Source organism: Sebastes umbrosus, chromosome 8, assembly GCF_015220745.1.
Source record: "Sebastes umbrosus isolate fSebUmb1 chromosome 8, fSebUmb1.pri, whole genome shotgun sequence".
In the NCBI taxonomy this organism is placed as follows: Eukaryota; Metazoa; Chordata; class Actinopteri; order Perciformes; family Sebastidae; genus Sebastes; species Sebastes umbrosus.
Window position 1 is genome coordinate 32498686 of NC_051276.1, and position 22794 is coordinate 32521479.

Sequence of the window (22794 nt, forward strand, 5' to 3'; positions counted from 1 at the left end):
TGGGCAGGCATTCTTGTGTTAGTGTGATCACGCTACCTGTCATGCCCAGGTGTAAAACGTGGCCTTAGGTTCAAAATGAGTTGACGAAGAACTCAAATTACGGCTATATACAGAATACCTGGATAGATGTTGAGCGTACACAGATGCCCAATCCAAATATTTCACAATATAAAATGTTAAAATTAGTGTACATTTATTAAATAAATGAATGCTTGTGTAGTTTTTAAAAAACTTCCATATCATTTTAGTGCTTAATTTTTCTTTTTGTTGCATTATTGTACAGATTTTTTTAATGTATCATCAAAATAATTTCATCATTTTCATTGAATTGTAAATATATTTAAATCCTTTAGAGCTACATGTATGAATGCGATTTAATAATGCATTTTATGTTAAACAGAGGAAGTGTGAATAAGCTGTAGCTTCAGTGCTAACACCCATAGTAACAGTTAGGTAGTGGAAGGTGTGATGATGATGAGTGGCATCGTTTTGGGTCCTCCAGGCAAGTTTGCTGTTCATTGACATCCTGTTCAGAGTTCACATGGGACAGACTGAAACAAACAACATAGTAGTGATAAAACCAGAGACACATGGAGGCTCAGGGGCAAGAGGCAAAGACAGATTCACTCTTTAATTTGGCCTTTGATTAGCTGAAATGTTGTGCTTTAAAATGCTCTGCAGAGAGAAAGAAAGAAGAAGCCTTCTTTCTCTCTCTGGAGGGTTTTTATCTGCTTTCTCTCTCCCTCGCTGCTGCTGCCTCCTCCTGCCTGTAAATACCTTCAGCATCAGTGACACTGCTCTTCTCTCTGTGTCCAGGCTATATGACGTGTACGTATGACATTATCAAACTACTATGGATGTTAAATAACAAAGTGCTCATGTGATCACAAACTCAAATGTCTCTTTTGTCTTTTGTCCTTAACACAGTTTCACTCTCTCCACCCAAAACCTTTTGATTATGAAACTGTAGCGATGAAACATGACTGTCAAAGGTTTGTTGTGGATTCACCAGAACGTCTGTTGAAAGGTTTCAAACTCATTCAGAACTTTTTACTGGCTAAACACAATCCTTCCATTGGTCACATTTAGTATTTTTTAGACCACTACTCATTGGGTGAGCTGACCAAACAATCTCCAACTTGTTTGTTCGTGTCAATTCCTTTTGACGAGCCGCTGTACAGAGCCGGGGATGAGGACTGGAGTTGATAAGCAGACAGCGTTAGCTAGCTGAGGTAACTAACATATTCCATCTATGCACTCTGATGGCGATGAACCAATAGATGAAAAGTTGACCCCATGACATGTTGAATGACAGCACCCTCATTTACATAATGAAGGAGAAATGCATAAAGAAAATAAAACATGAATAAATAAGTTTGGGGAAACAAATAGGGGGGAAATACAAAGGGAAAATCATGTAGAAATTATATAAATACATATCATTTAATAGTGAATAAATATTTTTTGAAAATAAATTTTAAAAATAAATACAATTATTTTTTTATTATAAAATTATATTAGTTTTAAATACATTTTAAGTTAATATAAATAAATAAAAGGTCAAATTAAATAGAACAATAAATAGATATATAGGGGAATTAATTCAAAGGTAAATAAATAAAGAAGCAAATTAAAAGAAATATCAATTTATGTCACATTTATTTATTTATTTTTAATGTTATATAAATGTTGAATAAATAAAAAATAAATACGTATAAAAATAAATACAATTATTAAATTTAATTATAAAATTATACTAGCTTCAAATAAATTTTAAGCTAATATAAATAAATAAATAAAAGGGAAAATTAAATAGAACAGTAGATGGGGGAATTAATTTAAAGGTAAATAAATAAAGAAGCAAAATATCTATTTATGTCACATTTTATCAATCAGTTCTCCCCAGAGAGCGAGCCAAACTGGTACAATACAGGACCATCTCTACAGCGGAGGGGTCAGACTGGTCCTGCTCTACAGTAATTAGGCGACGGTGGCAAGGAAAAACTCCTTCTGAGGAAGAAACCTTGAGAGGAACCAGGCTTTCTGGGGAACCCATCCTCCTATGGGCAGGGCGGCCAGGGGGTCGAGGGCGTGACCTTCAGATGTTACTGGCCACGGTCATCTGTCATCCAGTTCCACGTGCAACTCAAGACCACAAGAAAAGAAGACAAGACTTACCTTTCCTCTTACTGTGACTTATCTGTGCTCCATTGTGGGGATGACGATGATTCTTCATGTGGCTCAGGTCCCCCCCGCCCAGGTCTTTAGTTCCACTACTGAAAAACAACACACATCATTCAGTAAACACTATGTTTCATGTCCATTTAAAAATGTTTCTTCTTCTGACACAAAACATAAATAAATAAGGGGGAAATGCAAAGGAAAATCATGTAGAAATAAATAAATACATACAATTCAATAGAGAATAAATATATTTTTTGAAAATAAATTTAAAATAAATGAGAAAATAAATACATTTAAAAATAAATTTAATGAATAAATCAATTTAATAAATGAATAAAAATATTAAATTGAATTATAAAGTTGTCATATAAAATTATATTAGCTTTAAATACATTTTAAGCTAATATAAATAAATAAATAAAAGGGAAAATTAAATAGAATAGTAGATAGTTTGGGGAATTAATTCAAAGGTAAATAAATAAAGAAGCAAATTAAAAGAAATATGAATTCATGTCACATTTTTAATTAATTAATTTGACCTACATTTATTTTTAATGTTATTTTTGGTACATTTAATTGCATATTTATTTATCTGGTCATTTATTTATTTATTTTTTATTCTGGCAGGTTCCGTCCTCCATAGGGCTATGGGGTGCTAGGGCCACGTTACTAATCTGCTTTAAGCCCCCTCAAGCAATATGTAATATGAAATATGTTTCATGTGCATTTAAAAATCTCTCTCTTCTTCTGGACTTGAGTTGAGGATGTGACGGTGTTGTCATCTTACGTGTCTTTTGTAGAACAGGATGTATGCATCCTCCTGCCTCCTCTCACAAACGGACCAGCCCGTCGTTTCAGTCACCTTCAAGTCGTTGAAGGTGAGCCAGCGGTCGTCAAACTCATCTGGACAAACTTCAGGGTGCACGCTTTCAGAGATGTAGTGTCCTAACAGGAGAGAGATTGTTGTTGTTAATAACTTAAGACATAGTAAAGGCTATGAAGGTGAACTGATACCAGACAACAGTGATTTAGTGTTTTTGTAGCTCTAAAACTGAGCCCGCTACAACCTAAAAATTGCAAGTTGCGTTAATTCGTTAAAGAAATGAGTGGCCTTAAGACAAATTTGCATTAACGTGTTTATTATCACGTTAACTTTGACAGTTTACCTAGTTAGTTTGGATTCACTGAAGTCACACAATAACACAAACAAACTAACCGATCGAGGCAGCCGTAGACCGGCAACTCCCGTGTTCTGAGAGGTAAAATTACTGTTTTTGTCAATGGAGTCTGGTGGCTTTGAACAGAGCGATATACCGTCTTCAGTTCCCCCGAACTATCCCTTTAAATCATTAATAAAAGGTTTGGCATTTTCTAAGTAATGGCTTATAACTCACTATTGAAGCATTAGTGAGTGATGCATTAACCATTAATAAAACCGTTAGTTACAATTTATTAAAAAGCGGTACCAAAAAGATATTTGAAATTTTATGTTTTTCTAAATAAAATATAGAAAGGTAGCAGAATGTGAAAAATCTGCAGGAAACATAAGAGTTTTGTAAATAAATAATGATAAATATTAAAAAAGCAAAGAGTGCTAATACCAAAATCAAGAAAAAAAATAGGGAATAAAGTTCCACTAAAAACTGTTAATTATAATCAGTTATTTCCATCATTGGTTGAACTTTTCTAACATGACGGAGGACAACAGACGGTCACATTCAGTGTGGGATTTTCTTACCTGCTTTCAAGGTGCCAAAATGGTCGATGACGTTGACCAGACTGTAGCAGCCGCCACCCTGAGAGGGAACACAGTTAATGATAATAAAGGGTTAACAACAGCACATATAGTCCACATGTTTATATTCATATCGTCATCTGATGTTTGTGTTTGTTCTCAGGTGTTTTTGTTTGTTTTACCTGTTTGGAGGAGACCACCAGGTCCCTCAGCAGCTTGACGGGATCACCTGCCTTCTCAAGCCTGTATGGATACGAGGGACTGAAGCGAAAACGCTTCAGATGCAAGATGAGCACTCTGAAGGAAAAGATATGAAAATACATAACAATGAGTGTCGAGTTGAAAGTAGGGACGTTGGGTTTTGTTTGATTATTATGAATCTAAAGGTCAGTGGAGCCCAGTTTGGGAGCCACCCAGGTCAGGTGATCATTTATGTTGGATGTGATGTCACTTACTTTGGCAGAGTGGCGAATGACGATTTTAGCACCGACGTTTTCCCCCCGCACTTGCACTTGAACTCCAACTCCGTCTCCAGGCTCTTCTGCAGCATCTCTTCCACACATCCTCCAGGAACCAGGTCCAGAGACAGAGAGGTGAACTCCTCCAGCATTTTTGATTGGGATCTACAGCTGCATATTAAAGGGGACAATGCAAAGATCAGGTCAGAATGCAACCGCGTTGCACCAGAGAAGGGCTGTTTCCAGACCAAATCATTAAGGGGGTTCAGGTGTGGCGAGCTGGCCATGTGTGTGACGCTGAACTGTGCAGTCTTACCTCTTGCACATCCGGATGTTCTCCATTTTGAACATCATGTGGTGCTCGACGGGGCAGGTGTAAGTCCTGACCAGGACAGCTGCTTTTCTCTTCAGCAGAGGGGCCAGACTCCTCACCTGGTCCAGGACCGTAGTCAGGAACTCATGAGCGTCCTGAACACACAGGAGGAGTTTATACTTTGTTTAATATTAACACATCACTCTCTATAAACATAACATTTATCTATATATAAAACCACATATTTACACTAAACCCTCAAAAAGAGCCAGCTCATTTTGAGAAAAAGTACACATACAATAGTATGTTACCGTAGACAGACAGACAAGTAAGACCCATCACACAAAAAACAAAACACATCACCATTATTCCTACATAACCCATTACAACATGACCATCTGTCCTCTGGATTTACATGTGTTTAGCAGCACATTAATTATTATTTAGCATCAAGATGGACTGATGGACAAAAGCGTTCTTTAGCCTGATGCAGGTTAAATGTTAATGTATATATTTATCCTGTTATAAAGTTGGGTGATTTTATTTTGAAAGGATAACACCGGTAAGAGAACCTGTTAGTTATTAAGGTGGGTGCTTTTATTTTGTAGGAGGAAAAAGACATTAAAACGATTGTTTCTTACTCTTTTTGTTTGTTTAGCAACTTGCTGATAAAGAAACAAGGTTTGTCAATATTTAGTTTACTAATATAGTTGATAATAAGAGACTTTATAATGTATTCTCGTAGTTTTGCTTAGTTAAAAAGAGAGTGTGTTTGTAAGCGAGCAGGGAGGCCATGGTGGCTCAACCTGCTGTTAATTAACTCATTCTAACAAGCAATTAGTGTTCAGCTACTTGAACCAGGGAAACTTCTCTCTAAAGGACATTGTTTATGGTGTTCATGGACTTGTCATGGACAATAACAAAGATGACTTTCTGGTGAATAACATTCTCATTCTTGGAAAATTGTATTTGCACAAATCCAAGTTTATGAAAGTGAAACCTGGTTTAATGTGTTTCATTCTGAGTTTCTTTCTTACATAAAAGCCCTTAAAATGCATAAAATTGCACTTAAAATGCATTGAAACTTCTTAGTATAATAGAAGAATATTAATTAATTTAATTTATTATTATTTTCATGTATAATTTTACATATTTTATCTGTTCTTGTTCTGTATGCACTTTGTCCTTTTACTCTAATGCATTGATCTATGAGCCATGATTGTAAATCTGAATTTGTTCAATAAAAAATTTGTACCAGGAAGTGCTAAAATAACTAACTAATTTCCGGTTTAGGATTTATTGCTGTTGGTTTTTGCAATATGGATGAAATATAATATATAATTTTCTAGACATCTCCTTATGAGAAAATCCAGTGAATGGACGAGAGTCACACTAAACATTTGAGGAATCGTTTAGATTGCTTAAAGTAATTTCAGCACTAACCAATTTCAGATTTGTAAAGGATTTATTACCCTCCCATACAGATGCAGATGGTCCGAACATGGACTCACTAATCTACACCAACTTCATAAGGATGGCAGCCTTAAATCATTTGAACAGTTAAAGGATAACTTCGGTATTTTTCAACCTGAACCCTATTTACCCATGTTTTTGTGTCAAAGTGACTAACGGGGACAACACTTTCTGTGATTGGTCCAGTATTGAGGGAGAACGCTGCAGCCGCCAGCCGCTAAACAAGCTGTAATGTAATCATTTGGGGCAACCTGAAGTGTGAATGCAATCGCCAGAAGCAAAAAGCTAACCTTGGCTATAAACTACACCCGACTACACCGCGGTTGCATGAAGTGGACGAGTCGGCGTGATGACGTTTTGTAGTCTCATTTAGTCACTTGTTAGCAACCGCCTTATCTAAGACATATAAAAGTTTCAAAATTCACGAGTGACGTATTTTATATCGTAGAACAAAACATTAAAATCTATTAAGCTTGTGTTAACCGCAGACCTTATTTCAGGCATCTAACTAAAAAACAATTAAAAAAACCCATTGACTTCCAGACGAGGGAACCGGAAGTGCTAAAACGCTAACTCATTTCCGTGTTTTAGGACTCATTCCTGCACCACGCTATGCAAGGCATGCTTGAACTGGGATGGATTACATTTTCACTGAATGCTTTTGCTATGTTTTATGTGTGATTTAGTTTAAAGGGGGACTAATAATTACATGTTAAGTTAAACATGCTTATCCGTAGCACGCTATCAGAGCTTGTCATTTGTGTAAAGTTAAAAATTGAAATAATTTTTGTTTTGTTTTGTTTTCTCTGCAGCTCTTTCGGTGTGGTCACAGCATACTCTTTGGAGCAAACAAAGCTTTTGTGAACCGTCAGATGGAGAGTTACTCCATCATTCAGTCAGGGATGCTACAGAGGTGATGAAACAACAAAATATGAAACCAGCTGACTCACTTTTTGCTGGTTGTTCCCGAACTCAGGAGCGCAGGCAGACACCGCCGCCTTAAAGGAATCCAGTGCGGCGATTTTAATTTGACCGTTTGTGGAGGTGCGAGCGTTCCTGATCTCCATCAATCTCCTGCAGAGGGTGAGATAAATGAAATGAAGCATTTCTGCTGTTAGCTCTGTTATTTCATTTTGTTCCTCGGGGTTGTGGAGACACTTGAGGATGACATGAGTGTATGTGTGTGTGTGTGTGTGTGGGTATGGCTGCTGTACTTTATCATTTGAGCCTTGGGGGCTGAACTCCAGATGTTCTCCATGCGGCTGATGTCACCCATGAAGTCCTCCAGTGTCAGTAGACTCTGCAGGGTGGAGATCATGTAGCAGTTCTGGCCAATGTTTGGCAACCTGAAACACAAAAACACAGCGAGTCAGAACGCACGTCAACATCATCACATCTTCACTGACCAATCACAAACTGGAGCTCATGTATCTCCCAACATGCACACATATTCTAGTTTGGTTTGATGGATTCGTGCCTCGTTACAACTTTGATTCATTTGCAGATGTACTCACCCGTAGCAGATGGCGTTTGAACCCCCGTTAAGGCCTCCGACAAAACTACGTTTGGTGCTACAGAGACATAAAAAACACAAAGACATAGTTAATAAACACATTAAAAGGCTGAACACTTTAGAAAAAGCTGATGTTTTCTAATGCTTGTTAACATTAGTGATATCATGAAAACACACATGAGAAACACATCAAATTTAATCTTTAAGTCAAAATTGTGTTGTAAATATGAATACTATGTGGTGAAAAAAATAACTAACTGGGCCTTTAAAGATGAACTTTTGTCTAAGATTGAGATTTAGAAGATTAGGAAATGTGGAGACAGTTTTTCACTCACCATATGGATTGCTCCCCCAGCTTTAGCGCCTTCGGGGCAGTGGTGTCGGGTAAACATGCCGGGAACGAGGCATCAGGCAAAGGGTCATCATCCTGCGGTGGGACGAACGGCTTGACTTCTGTACGATCTGACACGTTCACTTCTACAGGGTTGTTTCTGGAAGAAGAAACAGATTGTCATTGTCAAGAGAGGAACTAAGGTAAAATTATATAAATATATAAATATGAAAAGAAAAATAACTAAAATAAAAGCAAAGAGAAACAGCCAAAATATTTTATAATTATTGTTATTAAAACAACAAATAATAATAATATAATAATGCAAGAAAGTGAGTTGAAAATAAAAAATATATAATAAAGAAATTGTTTTAAGAATCCCCTCTCTACAGAATATTACTGCACGATTTAAACTAAAACAACCTCATTTTGACCAGATAACTGTATGATGATGATTATTGTAAAGGTTATTTATAGTTAAAAAGATGATAGCATGTCAGATTAAGTAGATTATGTATGTGAGTATACAGTATTGATCAGTGAATATAAGAAAATGATCAACACTGTATTTGTTCCTGACACCGAAAGCAACGTTAAAGTAATTTTCTTTTTTACAATTTATTGACTCTGTTAAACCGTACACGTACTTTGATCTGAAAGATAAAAAAATAAATAATTTCATCATACACTATCAATGACTAAGACAAAGAACATGCTGTAACATAATCATAAATCCAAAAGCAATATTTTTATGTGAGGGGGAAATATAAAAAAAATAAAAGCAAAGAGAAACAGCCAAATTATTATTATCATTATTATTATTAATATTAATATTAATATTAATATTAATAATGATTGTAGTAATAATAGTAATGGTAAGTAAGTCAGTTGAAAATAAAAATGATAATAAATATGTATGTGAGTATACAGTATTGATGAAAATAAGAAAACCATCAACACTTTCTTTGTTCCTGACACTGAAAGCAGCGTTAAATTAATGTCATTACCCCCTTTGAGGTTTCGGAGAGTTCTTCTTCTCCTCTTGTTGTGGTGCGACCCGATGTTTTCTCTGTTGGAGGAAAGACAAACATTCATGGTTCAATAAACAAACACATATGAACGAACAATGAACTATAGCAGTACTCTGATTTAGTCCTGACTGGTGAATATGTGGTCACATTGGCTGTTTCTGTGAAACATACCTTCCAACACTTTAACAGCCAACAACAAAAGGACATCTTCTTGGCTGTTTCCTCCTTGGGTACACCTACTTTCTTCTGTGGAGTAAAAACAATATTATGAGAAAACAACATCTATTTTTGTGGTCATCAACAAATGTAAAGTTGAAGAATACTCTACATGAGGTTAAAAGTCTGACACTTTCTGTCAAACATACCTTAAACCGACTGAAGAGACGATTGCACAGTTTCATCTTCTTGGTCTTTTTGTCTGTTCCAGCCTTAGCTGGCTTTGCGGTGACTGGAGCAGCAGGAGTTTTTAGGATACTGGTGTTAAAGAGAAACACAGTTTTCATGTTTAGCAGAGGCATAAGTCAGAAATAATTTGCAAGAATTGTTTCAATAGAATAATCATTCTCACAATCAACACAATCGCATAAAATGTTGTCACATATTTAAAGACTTTGAGACACTACAGATAGATATCGACATGAAACATCCCCAGTTGATTACTCACATTAAGACTATTATTTTTTGTATTACATGTTTCTGAAAATGTATGTTTTGAATATGCAAATGAGGCATATATATACTATATATAAAGAAAAATAAATAAAATCAAGGAGAAACAGCCAAATTATTATTAGTAGTAATTTTATTATTATTATTATTTATTGATAATAATAAGGGGAAAGAAAAAAAGAAGAAAAGTAAAATAAATAAACTAAAAGCAAAGAGAAACAGCCCAAATATTATTTTAATTATTGCAAAACATATTGCCACAAACTTGAAGAGTTAGAGACACTACAGATAGATATCAACCCGAAACATCCCCAGTTGATTACTTACATTTTTGACTGTTATTTTTTATATTACATGTTTATGAAAATATATGTTTTGAATATGCAAATGAGACATTCTCTTATTAAATGTGTGCTAATTTGCAAACAATTTCAGAACAGAAATCTGAACATTGAATAAAGCCAGGTTCAAAATTCTTGTTTGATTTTGTTGACATATTAGAGTCAAAGGTTTTTTAAAGACGGGAATTTTGGATATCTCTTTTTATCACTCCATAAATCAGAAAATACTGTCGACAGCAAAAAAAAAAAATCAATTTCACCAAGTTTTTAGGAATAAAATGTTGTATAAATCAGGCTATGGATGATATATGAACAAAGCCCTCTGTAAAAACCTTCAGATTATAGATAGGAATGAAACTGGAAAGTTTGATGTATGTGAGTGCTACTGAAGTGGAGATTTCTGGCTCAGAGTTTGAGAGAAAACTAATTTAAAGAAAACGGCCTTTAAAGATATGGATTGTAAAATTACATACATTTTGCAAGACAATGCAGGTGAATATGGTAAAGAATTTAACTAATGGATATCATCATGAAACTTCCCCAGTTCATTACTGACATTAAGACAATTATTTTTTGTATTACAGGTTTTATGAAATTTAAGTTTAAATATGCAAATGAGGCATTATCTAATGGTAACCTTTGGTGAATTTAAGAGAAATCTACAGGCACAAATAGACAAAATGTAATAAAATAAACACCCAAATGTGTATTTTGGATGTTTTCTTTCCACATGTTATGGAAGCAAAATAGCCCAAAATCTCAAAATTAACCAGTGCATTGAAAAACAATGTTTTTGCCTGTATCTAATTTAATCTAATTTATTTTATTTAGATATAATTTTAGTGCTCCAAGATTTTCACAGTTCAAAACCAATTAATTGTTTTGCTTTAAAGTGTCAGCAGGTCTCAGGCTCTGTACCACCACATCCTAAAACATTTAAACACTTGTGTTTTTACTTAAATGCTTTTGGTAAAACCATCTAAACCCTTACTAATACAGGCAGCTAATTAAAACTATAGAAGCAGTTGGGATAATAGTAAAATGACAGTTATGTATTTCCTTACCCTTTCTGAGGGCGGGAGTGCTGGTTCACCTCATGCGCCATCTTCGTAGATTTAAAAAAAAAAATCTATTTTCCATCTTAGTTTTGCTAAATTTGACAAATGTAAGACTGGTAGTTAACGGGTAATCTCGCTAATCTCTGTCTGTACTGCTGGGGTCTTCAAGTTCAACTGATCCATCAGTAACCCTGTGACTATAGAACATAATTCTAATAATTCTAGAATGTGAATCATGATGTCATAATTTAGATTTCTGTTGCATTCTGTTCTGTATGCAAATGATGGAATGTTGATGATGATGGAATGTTGATGATGGAACGTTGATGATGGAATGTTGATGATGATGGAACGTTGATGATGTCATGTTATGTTTTAAATCTTACTGTATATACTGTAAATCCTCCACTAGCTAGCTAGAAGCATTTAGACACTAATACTATACAAATAATAACCCCGCAACTGGGGTCCCTGCAGACCCCAGAGGCACAGGCCTACTTTTTCTCATATCTCGCAGGTGTTCAGTAAATATTATATTGATTTAATGTTGATATAAACTTTATGTTGTGAAATGCACTCACTAATTCTTACTACTCATGGCTGTGACAAGTACAAATATACACCAAACAAATATACACCAAATACACCTTGATGGTAAATTATGTCAGTGATAGCCAACCTTTTTCCTTATAAGGGACCCCCTTTCTATTATTGAATAAACTGAAGACCCCTGACTGAGTGACATATCTTATGGATATTCCATATTATATTCAATTCAAAACAATAACAGTACAGAACAACTGATAAACTGTAAGATTAACCCAAATAGTCAATGCAAGTATTGCAGGTAGTTTGTGTATAATTGGATGAATTTTGAGCAGATTAATCGATTCCAAGTGAATATTGCATCAGAGATGAGTTTTCCTGTTTTTTTTAGGAACTTTTATTACAATTCTCTGTATTTTATTTTTTTATTTTTTTTAACAATCACACATACTCAACAGGCTTGTTTTTTTTTTTTACAAATTCAGCGTTTTCTTCTCCCTGATGCTTGGCAATTGTTCTATCAGCTCTTTACGCTACGCTCAGAGCTAGTAATGCAGAATAATTTAATAATTCATTTTTAGTGATGTTTGTGATGTGTTTTTTCCATAGTTATGTTACGTTATGTCCATACGTATTTGACATACTATTTTAAGGCCAACCATGACGTTGTTCCTAAACCTAAGTGGTTTTGTTGCCTCAACCTAACTGCAGATGTTACTGTAGTTTTGTTGCGTGGCGTACAAATGACACACAGAAAGCCTAAAATGCGTCCTCATGACATGCAGAATGTAATGTCGTGCTATTTATACGCCCCGTGAGACCGGGTTGGCATGCAGGATGAGGCTGTTTTGCAAAGAGGGAAGGCACTGTGAATATAACTTGTGTTCATGTCTTCACCGTGCTCTTATCCTCTTTATATCTTAAATAATAATCCAAAGTTTAAATATGACAATTTAATTTAGTTTTCCTCACAGAAATGAATGAAATGCTGAGATATAGACGGGTTTCTTGTATACGAACATTACTGGGTGCATGCACATCCAGGGGGCAAAACCACTTTTTCTGAAGATATGGTGATATCTCTATACTTGAAGATGCTGTTACGTACCTGATGCCACAACGAGCATTTTGTTTATTACTTCGGGAAGTCATTAATCAAGTATTTCCTATGTTGAGGAAGCAGAATAAATCCTGCAGTTGAGCTGAATGCAAGTTTCAGTTTTCTGCCTCTTTGTTTCTACATACAGGTGTTTGCTGCCTGCCCACGTTAAAGCAACATATTAGGGCTAGAAACAAATAACAATAATATAAAATAACTACATTTTCTTGCATTCACTCTAATTAAATCAACATTAGAGCATAAAAAAATAATACTAATATAAAAAATACATTTTCTTGTATTCACTCTAATTAAATCAACATATTAGAGCTTTAAAAATAATACTAATAATAAAAATCTACATTTTCTTGTAAACAAACTTTTTTCCTGACATTGTGACTGAAGAAAACATAATGTACTGTATCAATATACTGATATTATCATACTACCTACTGTACAGTATATTTAATGAGGATGCACTTCAGCCACCAGATGGTGCCGATGTTGTATAAAGATAAGCTGGATCAGCTGTAAGTTCACTGATCTGCAGTATTCAGGCTCTTACAACAGTGCAGGCACACAGTGTTAGAAGTAGTATATTTACTTTCTCCTTTATTAGTTCAGTCAGATCAGTCTGTAGTGTTTGACGATCTGTATCCACTCCTATTAAACTCAGGTCAGAATTGCCTCTTAAGGTCATTTTTGCAGTTAAAGCCTTACAGGATCATGTTGACTTATAGACTCAACATCTTGGGTTATGGTAACTAATAGCAATGTTTAAACTCGCAGAACAATATTTTAGCTCCAATAATGATTTCAGACTTCCCACGGGCTTATAAATACTTATAAGTAGTTTCACAGTCTTTGTTGTAGCTGCTCTTCCTTTTCTTTGTGGTAGTTTCCATCATATTCCGCCTAAATCTGCAGAGCTTGTGACCTTGCGGTGACTCACAATTTTCTCCATTTTTCATACCGTAGCAAAGATGGTGAAATGTTAACCTGCACTTGACCCGCATGTGCACAGTTTCACACAGCCTCGTGATGACAGCTGTCATTGGATAAAAGCCAGATTTGATCTGTCCTGCAGCAGTTTGACTTTTGTAAACTCGAGCCAATGAAAATGAGGGACATCGTCTCAATATGTGGGACGTGGGACAATAAGGGATAAAAATGCTGTGCAGTCCCTTGTAAAGTGTGACACCTGGTCACCCTACACCAGGGGTCTGCAACCTGCGGCTCCGGAGCCACGTGGGGCTCTTTAGCTCCTCTCCAGTGGCTCCCTATGGATTTTTAAAAATTGGAAATGAATAACTGTTTTTTGTTTACATTTTAATTTTTATTTATCATTGTTGTAGGTCTATAGTAGGACGATACGACGGAGTATTAGGGCCACATTGAGGAGAAAAAATAAATCTGAGATTTCAAGAATAAAATCATAATATTATGAGAATAAAGTCATAATATTATAAAGTAGTAATTTTAGATGTTATTTTCTTTTTTTCTTGTAAATTTATGACTTAATTCTCGTATTATTGCGATTTTTTTTTCTCATTAAGTTATGACTTTATTCTTGTTATATTACGAAATTTTTTCTCGTAAAGTTATGACTTAATTTTCGTAATATTAAGCCTTTTTTTCTCGTAAAGTTATGACTTTATTCTCGTAATGTTACTACTTTTTTCTCGTAATATTATGATAGTAAAGGTTGCTGACCCCTGCCCTACACAGAACACACAATCCTTCAACATACACTACATGACCAATAATATATGGACACTTTTGTCCAAGATCATTTTCTGTATCAATATGACAATACCACCGTGCACAAAGCTAGGTCCCGTAAAGAAATGGTTTTCCCAGTTTGGTGTGGAAGAACTTGACTGGTCTGCACAAAGTCCTGACCTCAGCCCCGTCCAACACCTTTGGGATGAACTGGAACACCGACTGTGAGCCTGACCTGATCACCCACAAACACCAGTTGTTGGAGCTCACTGACACTCTTATGGCTCAATGGGAGCAAATCCCTGCAGGAGCCAGAAGAGTGGAGGCTGTTATAGGAGCAGATCAATGCCCATGGTTTAGAAAGACATGTTCAACTATCACATGTGTTTGTGATGTTCATGTGTCCACATACCTTTGGTCATGTTGTGTATCTGAAGATGTTCAAATATGAGCACATTTGTGAACTCGTGTGTAAAAAATGCATCATATTTTTGATAATATTTCTATGAATCCTTCTTGCAGAAACACATCCAGACTTGCTCTATCTGACACACTAGTCTGTGAATTGTATGTGCGTCACGGTTCGTAATCTTTCATGTGTTCATCACAAGGAAGAAGGAACTGGATTCCCCTGAACAGTGAAGACATTTTCCATAGAAATCCATAACGTGGGTTGCACCATTCATAGCGGTCTGCCAAAACTGAGAGCAAGCCAAGGGATTTGGCAACATGGGGAAGTTACTGCGCAAAGGCAATATTTACAATAGCATCAAAGAGGTGACAGACAAATAGTCATTTATTCCATGGCATTCATATGAACCCCTCACCTTTGTTATATTTCTTTCCCGGTATTTTCCATTCAACAGTTTCCTCTAATTTCTTTCTTGTTTTTTTCTCGTGCACGTCACATTAACTTTGGCACAGTCACTGTAGACTATTGGCTCTGCAAAACGCCCCAAAATGTGAAATGCAATCCTTTCTTTTTTATCAAGGAAGTGTATAAAAGGATTAAAAGGTGAATGGGTGACACTCCATCTTCTCAGATTAAAGAGTAGCTGGATAAATACTGTAGGTCTGTTGTAGCGGTGTGACCTTCGGGGTCAGGGAAATCAATCTGCTCATCATCAGAAAGTTTGAATCTTGAGAAAAATCTATAAAAAAATCTTTCCTTTAACAAACACTGTTGACTATTTCTGGTGACACTGTTGACTTCAATCAAGTTGACGGTACATTTAATAGCAGCCTGTTAATATGCATTCCCCAAATTCATCTCACAATCCAAGTATTATTGTCTTTTTCTTTATGTAATGTATACAAAACCACCTCGACAGAGATGCCCAATTAACCTCTCATGCACTTAAACTAAAGGTTTCAAGTTACTTTGAAAGGAGAGTTGTGCAAGCTCACAAAAGATGCCAACTCGGCAGCTTTTCAACAGCCACAAAAGCTCAGACAAACTGGATCTGCAGGATCTTTTATAACAACTTTTTCCATTCACCGAGGAGAGCATGGGCTCCACTCACAAGTGAAGTCCTGCTACTGTGTATCTCCGGGCCAAAATCTGTGAGTTTAAGTCCGTAAACTAATGCTTAATTTAAAGGAAACTGGCCCTTCAAACTGACAAAAACATGAACCCAATTAAATATTTCATTCATTCATTCATGATAGATGGTAGCAAGTGTCCAAAGTCAGAACACACTAGCTCGAAAAAGATTATTTCAGAAGTCGAATATTATTTTAAAGAATTCTTTGATGCGTTCACATTAATTGGTGGCACAGTTGCTGAATATGGGGTTATTGATGGTCAAACTTTCTAGATAAATGAGCCAATATGCACCTTGGGCTCCCTAATAAAACCAGTCTACGGCCATGGGGACGCTACATGACAAGTTAAAGGAACAATGTTTAACATTTCATTTATATTAGCAGAAATGGAATATAATATTCATAACTATGTTTTCATTAGTGTATAATCAGCTGAAACTAAGAACCGTTGTGCTTTTGTTAGCGTAGAATGAGCCCTTCATATCTACATAAGGAGCGGGTCCTCTTCTCTAATCGGATAATGATAAAATGATAAAAATAACAAGAAAACTTCAAGGCACTCTCTTTTTTAAACAATTAAAATGCCTTTATGTAATGGCATAGTCATGTTAGACCTAAAAACAAACTGACGCATTTAGGCATCAAGCCTTCGTCAAGGAGTCAAATGACCGAAACATTATGTTACGATTGCAATGTAAACCTAAAAATAACAATCATAAAAGTGAAACTAAGACTTGTTAGCAGCTGTGGTGGGATTCAAAGGAAACAAATACAAAAAACAAAGATCATTTACTGATTTTCAGTGAAGAATGTCATCAACAAAGAATGATAGACATGCTCAGGATTTAGAAAAAAACAAGACTTTATTAATAACTCTCAAAGAAATCCATACAACAAACAAACTGGCGCTGCCTGAGTAGTTCAGTTGTTCAGAGTTAGCTTATTGAGCAGCTACACACTCTTACAAACTTTCACATTTTATAGGCTACCCTTAAATTTCTTCCACAATTCTTGGTCTTCTAAAACAGAAATGTAATAAAACAAATATATAAATCCTTCAAAATGTTTTATTTTCATTGCAACTTAAACATAATTTTATAAAATATAATGGTAAATAAAACTCTTTACTCATAGAAATCACTCTATATATATATATATTTATTTTTTTTTTTATTGGTTTGATCCATCCCTTCTCCCTCCTCGCTGACGTGCAGTGGTCATCTCCGGCTCTGTTGTTGCTGCTGTGGCTGGAGGGGTCACAGGTCGCTCTCAATTTACTGATGCGGCACTCCAATGCAGCGATTGTCCTGTAGACACACAAATATTTAGAAACGAAAGCAAATAACGTCATCGCTGCTTCAAACTGAAGCTCCCGCCCCAAAGTGTTGAGACATACTAGCAATACGGTGTCTGTACAACCTCATGAGTCAGAGCCACTGGCAGCATCTGCGGTTTCACGGTTCAATGGCAAAACACACTTCAACTTAATGAGGCTTTAAACAGACGGAGGTTTTGGTAAAGATTTGTACGGCCCTTATAGATTACAATCTAGGAAACTTTTTTGCAAATTCAGTTCCTTTTCGATTCAGTCTCACGAAGTGAAGTGTTGATAAAGTCGGCCGGTGTGCATCGTGCTGCTTTAAATGACCAATTATGTCCTACAAGTGTCCAACATTGCAGTTGGTAAAACAATATCAAACTCTCAGATCTCACCATGAACGTTTAAAGGAATAGTTTGACATGTTGGAGAATATTCGCTGTTGTGCGGAGAGTTGAAGAGATTTCACAGTTTGTGATTTTACGTTGAGGTGTAGGTGTGCAGCTTATGGCAGCCCCGTCGCCAGGAATAAATGTCGGCATTGTACGTTTCTGCAAACCACGGATACGTTGAATGTGGAAGTTTTTTTGTGGGGAAGGGTTTTGCATTCGGTCAGAGCAAGTGACGCAGTTAATCGAACAGGAATTATTGAAAGTTATGTGGTATAATAACGAGTATAAAGAGCGAGATAATTCACCCAGAAAAACCGCTGTGTGAAACTAAAAGTACACGTTGACTTTAAGCTTGTTACGTAACGTTACGTAAGACAGTCCGCTAATAGCGGTTAATTATTTACTATGTTGTTAAGGTGATTATTTTAACACAAACCATGATCTTTTTTCTGACCTTAGCCAAGTAGTGTTGTTGCCTTAACCTAACCAATCGTTTCACGATGTTAACCACGTGGCATTGTGCGTTTCTGCTAGCGTGATACGAGGCTGATATGATATCTAATTTTGATTCAGAAATGCCGACATTCAACGTATCCTGTGGTTTGCAGAAATGTGCAATTTTTAAATTTTTTTCTGGTGACTGGGTCGGTTTAAGAGTCGCTTAATAAGGCTGAGTAACGAAAGCAATGTAACAAGTAATGTAACAGATTACTTTTGCTACTGAGTAATTAATAAAGTAACGTAATTACGTTTTCAGTGAGGAATGTGTAATGAACAATTGATTATTACAATTTATTTAACACCTTTTTAAGTTGCATAGCAGCATAATATCTAGAGACAAGGTACCTTGTAGTTGTGCTTCTTGCAGTGTTTCTCCAAGATCATCACATGCTTCACCAAGTCTTGGACCCACGGCTCGTCATGAGGCACACAGAGTTTCTTGCCACGTCTGGCCAGAAAACTGCAAAGAGCACCAAATCATCAAATCAATTATCATCATGAGCCAGAGTGAGATACGATGATTGTATTTGTGCATCCCTGAGTCCCACACACACCACCTAAACTCACATCATGGCGTCAATAGAGCAGCCCTGTCCGCTGTACTGTCGACGGTAGCCTGCAACAACTTGTTTATCAATTGTTCTGTTTCTGACGCTCAAGCAGCAGTCCATGGGTATCTGCGCAAATGTCACTGAAAGACAGAGAGGGTCACATTAGTTATAATCAATTCCAATAATTAATTCAAGCCATAACTTGATTCAATCTAAGGATTCTAGTTTAAAAAAAACCATCAGATTAAACACAGAAAAAGCGAAATAAAATGTACAATAAGTCCCGACCAATCACTGAAGTGCAAATTTGCTGCAAAACATTACATTCAATTCCTTTGTTTGTGGTTTTGTATGTGTGTGGGTGAAGGATGGGGTGTGGCAAGCTGACACTTTGCAGCCTGTCAAACGTTTGAGCGGTGAGGTTTTATAGCAGGAACACATTACGGACATCGGGTTATAACTTCAATAAGATCTATCAGGTAAAGTAAAATGTATTCGTGTGAAACAGGCGACTGAGATCTCCGTAGATCTACAAAGATGTATATTATATGTAGTATTTTTATTTCTTAAGACCATGACTATAATATGGATCTTCTTGTTCACATGATGCAGTGTGGGAATGTTGTAGTTGTACTCAATAAATCTTATTTTGGAATCATCAATTCTTCATATGTGCACCTTTTTCTCGATATCCTTTTACTTGATAATACAAAACTGATGCTGTGTAAGCAACTGTAGATTTAACATTTGCACTGTGCAATCTTGCAATGAAGTTTAAAAAAGATCTCTAGAATTTTGACACGATAAAAGCTCGAGTGGCAAACAAAAACTAACTGCTAAAAGTACAATCAATGATTAAAATAAACATATTATGAGCTGAACTCCTGAAACTGGAGTCGACCCCCAGTAAGAAATGCATTGTTATGCTCAAGGCCTAGTTATCATTACTAAGGATGCAGTAGTGTTGTGTCATTGTTGATATAACGAAAGTTGCCTCACTTGTCACCAGACTGGGATTTCCAGCAGTTAATCGTTAACCTTCACCTACTGTACTACAAAGAGTAACCGAGGACAGGGGAATACCAGCAGCACCGCCCTCACCGCCGCCTCGCTGTGTTTACTTTGCTCCTTTGCTAACTAATATTCAGATGTAACAACATTATTTAAAGGCATTCTTTCATTTTCCTGTCGTTAAGTGCTGCATAGATCTCAGTATTAAAGCGGTTTATTGAAACTATTCAAGTTAGTTTACTTAATATATACTTTATTTCATATCTTACACATTATATTTACTAAATACTGCTATTCTGTTTCTTCATATTGTAATTCCACTATTGCAACGGCTACTTTTCTTTCCTCTTTTTTTGTGTTTCCTTATCTGGATAGAGGGTGTCATATGCTATACAGACATTAAACCTCTCTTAGACACACTTTTAGACTGTAAGGAGAACTTGAAGAAATTGATGAAAGTGAGTTTTAAGGTGAAGTAAAATTCACTTCAAAAACTCTAAATGCAAACTCGGAAAGCTGAATTTTCAAGTCAAGCGAAAAACCACAGATTTGTTTTTAAACCTCAGATTTACTCAGATAAATTACATCCTGTTGTTGTCTTTTTCAGCTCAGATGGAAGATAACGGCATTGCTGTTACAGTTTGCTGGTGAGCCTGGGAGGATGCAAAACTCACCTGTGCAGTAGCAGCAGCAGGTGATGAAGAGGATGCAGAAGAAGAGTTTGGTGTCGCCCCACGGAGCCATGTCTGGTTGCTGAGCTGGCGAGGTCGTCTCTTCGTGTCTCTGGAAGGCTGATTGGCTGAGCCTGGTTTTCCTTTCAGCACCTGCTGTGGAAGAGGATGTGAGGATACTGTGTGGTCTGGCTGCTCTTATATGCTGTGAGTGTCCACTTTCACTTTTAATTTTCTCTGCAGTGCCTCCTCTTCCTCCTCCTCCTCCTCCTCTTGTCCCCTCGGTCACTCACTTGAAATCCATCATTAACTGAGAAGCTACTTCTTATCCCCCTCCCTTCTTTGTATATATATTTACCAGCTCTTTTTTTTAATTCCCAGTAATCCTCAGACCTTCTCCTTCTAAGGTAGCGGTTTGTTACACTATGAGTCAGGCCACCTCTCGGTAACTGGCACACTTCTCTAATCCTTAAACAAACAAGTGATTTAACCACTCACCTATATGAACATTTACACTTCAATAGAAGCAGCTAAACAGAAATATAGTCATTATTAAGGCGCATGGCTTTGACTCTGTAACTCAAATTTACACTTTGCATTGTAGAAATGCCTTAAAAGAGCATTTTGGAATATTTTTGGCTTCTACTCTTAGAAAAACTGTGCTTTATATGATAAACAAGTGTTCAGTGCTGCTTTTTTTGGAAGTCATATTGAAAAGCTGTCACAATCCGTGTAATATTCCAACTCGTCACATACTGATGCTTTGTCAGAGCCCTCGGCGTCACTTTTCGGTCGCAGTAAACACGTGCTTAAACGTCGTGAATTAAACAAAAACACTTGCTTAGGTTCAGGCGACAAAACCTCGTAGTTAGGTCTAGGAAAAAAAGCTTAAAATTACTACGTTTGTACAGTGAAAATGGGACTTGACGTGAACACGGGACACGAATGAACAGCTGATTGTAAAGTGAAAGTGTAACACACGGGACATCCTGGAAGAAAACCCTTGTGTTTGTTGGACCCATCCACCTCCCCGTCCCGCCCGCCATGAGTGTCTCTTTAAACGCTCTTTAAACTATGTCACCACAGCACTTTTTCTTGAGTGTTTACTGTTGCTGGGTTTGCTGGGCTGCTGGGCTTACATTGCAGTTAATGGACAGCCCGGTGCGTCAGTAAGTATTTGACGCACTGGGTTTGAGAACGGGCTGAATATTCTAGCAGAGCTATGAAATAAGGATGTACCGATAGATATCGGGCCGATACGTGACAATAGGGCCAATCTATTCAATTTAATAGCAGCAGTAGATTCAAAAGTTTTATCTTCCAATAAAAAAAGCTAGTTTATTGTTATATGTGCAGGTCAGGTGCAGTGGTTAGCACTGTCGCCTCACAGCAAGAGGTACAGGCCAGGATGTGGGTATGTAATTACGTGCTCACTCCTAAAACATTTGACAATGACTGCTGTCTGGATTCCCTGCCAGATTTTCCTGCCGCAGGCGACACCTCGGGTCCTTTAACTGTTTTTATCTTCCTGTAAGTGCTCCAGCAGGGAAAGTCCAACATAGTAAATACAACAGGTTCAAACACGGCTCGTGGCCCGTCTGTGTGGACTTTGCATGTTCTCCTCGTGTTAGTGGGGGCTTTCTCCCACATTCCAACAGGTTAATTGTTGACTCTCCGTAGGTGTGAATGTGGGCGTGAATGGTTGTCTGTTTCCATGTGTCATCACTGTCATAGTCTGGCAACCAGTCTAGGGTGTTCCCCCGCCTTTGCCCAATGTCAGCAGGGATCGGCTCCAGCCCCGTCGTGACCTTGAATAGGATAAGCAGTTACAGATAATGGATGGATGGAAAGTCAACAAAACCCTAGTTATTATATTAATACTTTGAAGTCATTAACATTTGCGGATATGGTTTTCCAAAAACCACCTGCAATGAAGTCAGCTCTCTTTCTGGTAACATGAAGACAAAACATCTCAGAAGACAGTTAAGTAAAGATAATGTTTTCCTGATTCAAAGGTTTGAGTTCCCACAAGTTAAACTTGTATTCTTTCTAATAGCCAGCAGGAGGCGACTCCTCTGGCTGCAAAAAGAAGTCTGATTGTATAGAAGTTTATGAGAAAATGAGCCTACTTCTCTCTTGATTTATTACCTCAGTAAACATTGTAAACATGAGTTTATGGTCTCAATCGGTAGTTTCAAGTCTTCTTCAATACAGCATGATGTTCATTTAGTAGATTATGGTCCCATTTAGAGTCTAATAGACCATAAAGCAGGGGAGGCTTTAGTGCGGGGCTACCTTGTGATTGACAGGTCGCTACCACGGCGTTGTCCGG

The 22794-nt window shown here is 36.8% G+C and overlaps 2 protein-coding genes across 3 annotated transcripts; both read right to left on the reverse strand.

Moving 5' to 3' along the window:
- Nucleotides 1-1868: 1868 nt before the first annotated feature.
- Nucleotides 1869-11274, reverse strand: LOC119492690 (ubiquitin carboxyl-terminal hydrolase 3-like). Of its 2 annotated transcripts, none has more exons than XM_037777347.1 (14): nucleotides 11113-11274; nucleotides 9400-9512; nucleotides 9210-9274; nucleotides 9015-9076; nucleotides 8012-8167; nucleotides 7678-7734; nucleotides 7378-7509; nucleotides 7114-7237; nucleotides 4694-4845; nucleotides 4375-4548; nucleotides 4102-4216; nucleotides 3923-3980; nucleotides 2972-3129; nucleotides 1869-2276 (listed from the first exon to the last, which is right to left on the reverse strand). In XM_037777347.1, the coding sequence occupies exons 1-14, from the start codon at nucleotides 11151-11153 to the stop codon at nucleotides 2274-2276; spliced, it is 1410 nt and encodes a 469-aa protein (XP_037633275.1). In that variant the 5' UTR covers nucleotides 11154-11274; the 3' UTR covers nucleotides 1869-2273. The 2 variants fall into 2 exon arrangements, with proteins under 2 accessions (XP_037633275.1, XP_037633274.1); XM_037777346.1 differs by having other exon boundaries at nucleotides 9210-9281; nucleotides 9404-9512; nucleotides 11113-11273.
- A 5582-nt stretch (nucleotides 11275-16856) lies between these two features.
- LOC119493681 (C-C motif chemokine 19-like) lies at nucleotides 16857-20657 on the reverse strand. Its single transcript, XM_037779183.1, has 4 exons — nucleotides 20466-20657; nucleotides 18797-18920; nucleotides 18575-18689; nucleotides 16857-17325 (listed from the first exon to the last, which is right to left on the reverse strand). Exons 1-4 carry the CDS (start codon nucleotides 20533-20535, stop codon nucleotides 17293-17295), a joined length of 342 nt encoding a protein of 113 aa, XP_037635111.1. The 5' UTR covers nucleotides 20536-20657; the 3' UTR covers nucleotides 16857-17292.
- Nucleotides 20658-22794: the final 2137 nt, after the last annotated feature.

What these genes read in the sequence shown, in the direction of transcription:
- LOC119493681 (XM_037779183.1), bottom strand. Translation starts at nt 20,535, where the DNA reads ATGGCTCCGTGGGGCGACACCAAACTCTTCTTCTGCATCCTCTTCATC. An exon ending in CTGCTGCTGCTACTGCACAG is followed by an intron (nt 18,921 to 20,465) that starts GTGAGTTTTGCA and finishes TCTGTCTTTCAG; the next exon opens with TGACATTTGCGCAGATACCC. An exon ending in GCAAGAAGCACAACTACAAG is followed by an intron (nt 17,326 to 18,574) that starts GTACCTTGTCTC and finishes GTGTGTCTACAG; the next exon opens with GACAATCGCTGCATTGGAGT.
- LOC119492690 (XM_037777346.1), bottom strand. Translation starts at nt 11,153, where the DNA reads ATGGCGCATGAGGTGAACCAGCACTCCCGCCCTCAGAAAGG. An exon ending in CACTCCCGCCCTCAGAAAGG is followed by an intron (nt 9,513 to 11,112) that starts GTAAGGAAATAC and finishes CTTTAACACCAG; the next exon opens with TATCCTAAAAACTCCTGCTG. An exon ending in TGGTGGTCTCCTCCAAACAG is followed by an intron (nt 3,981 to 4,101) that starts GTAAAACAAACA and finishes GTTCCCTCTCAG; the next exon opens with GGTGGCGGCTGCTACAGTCT.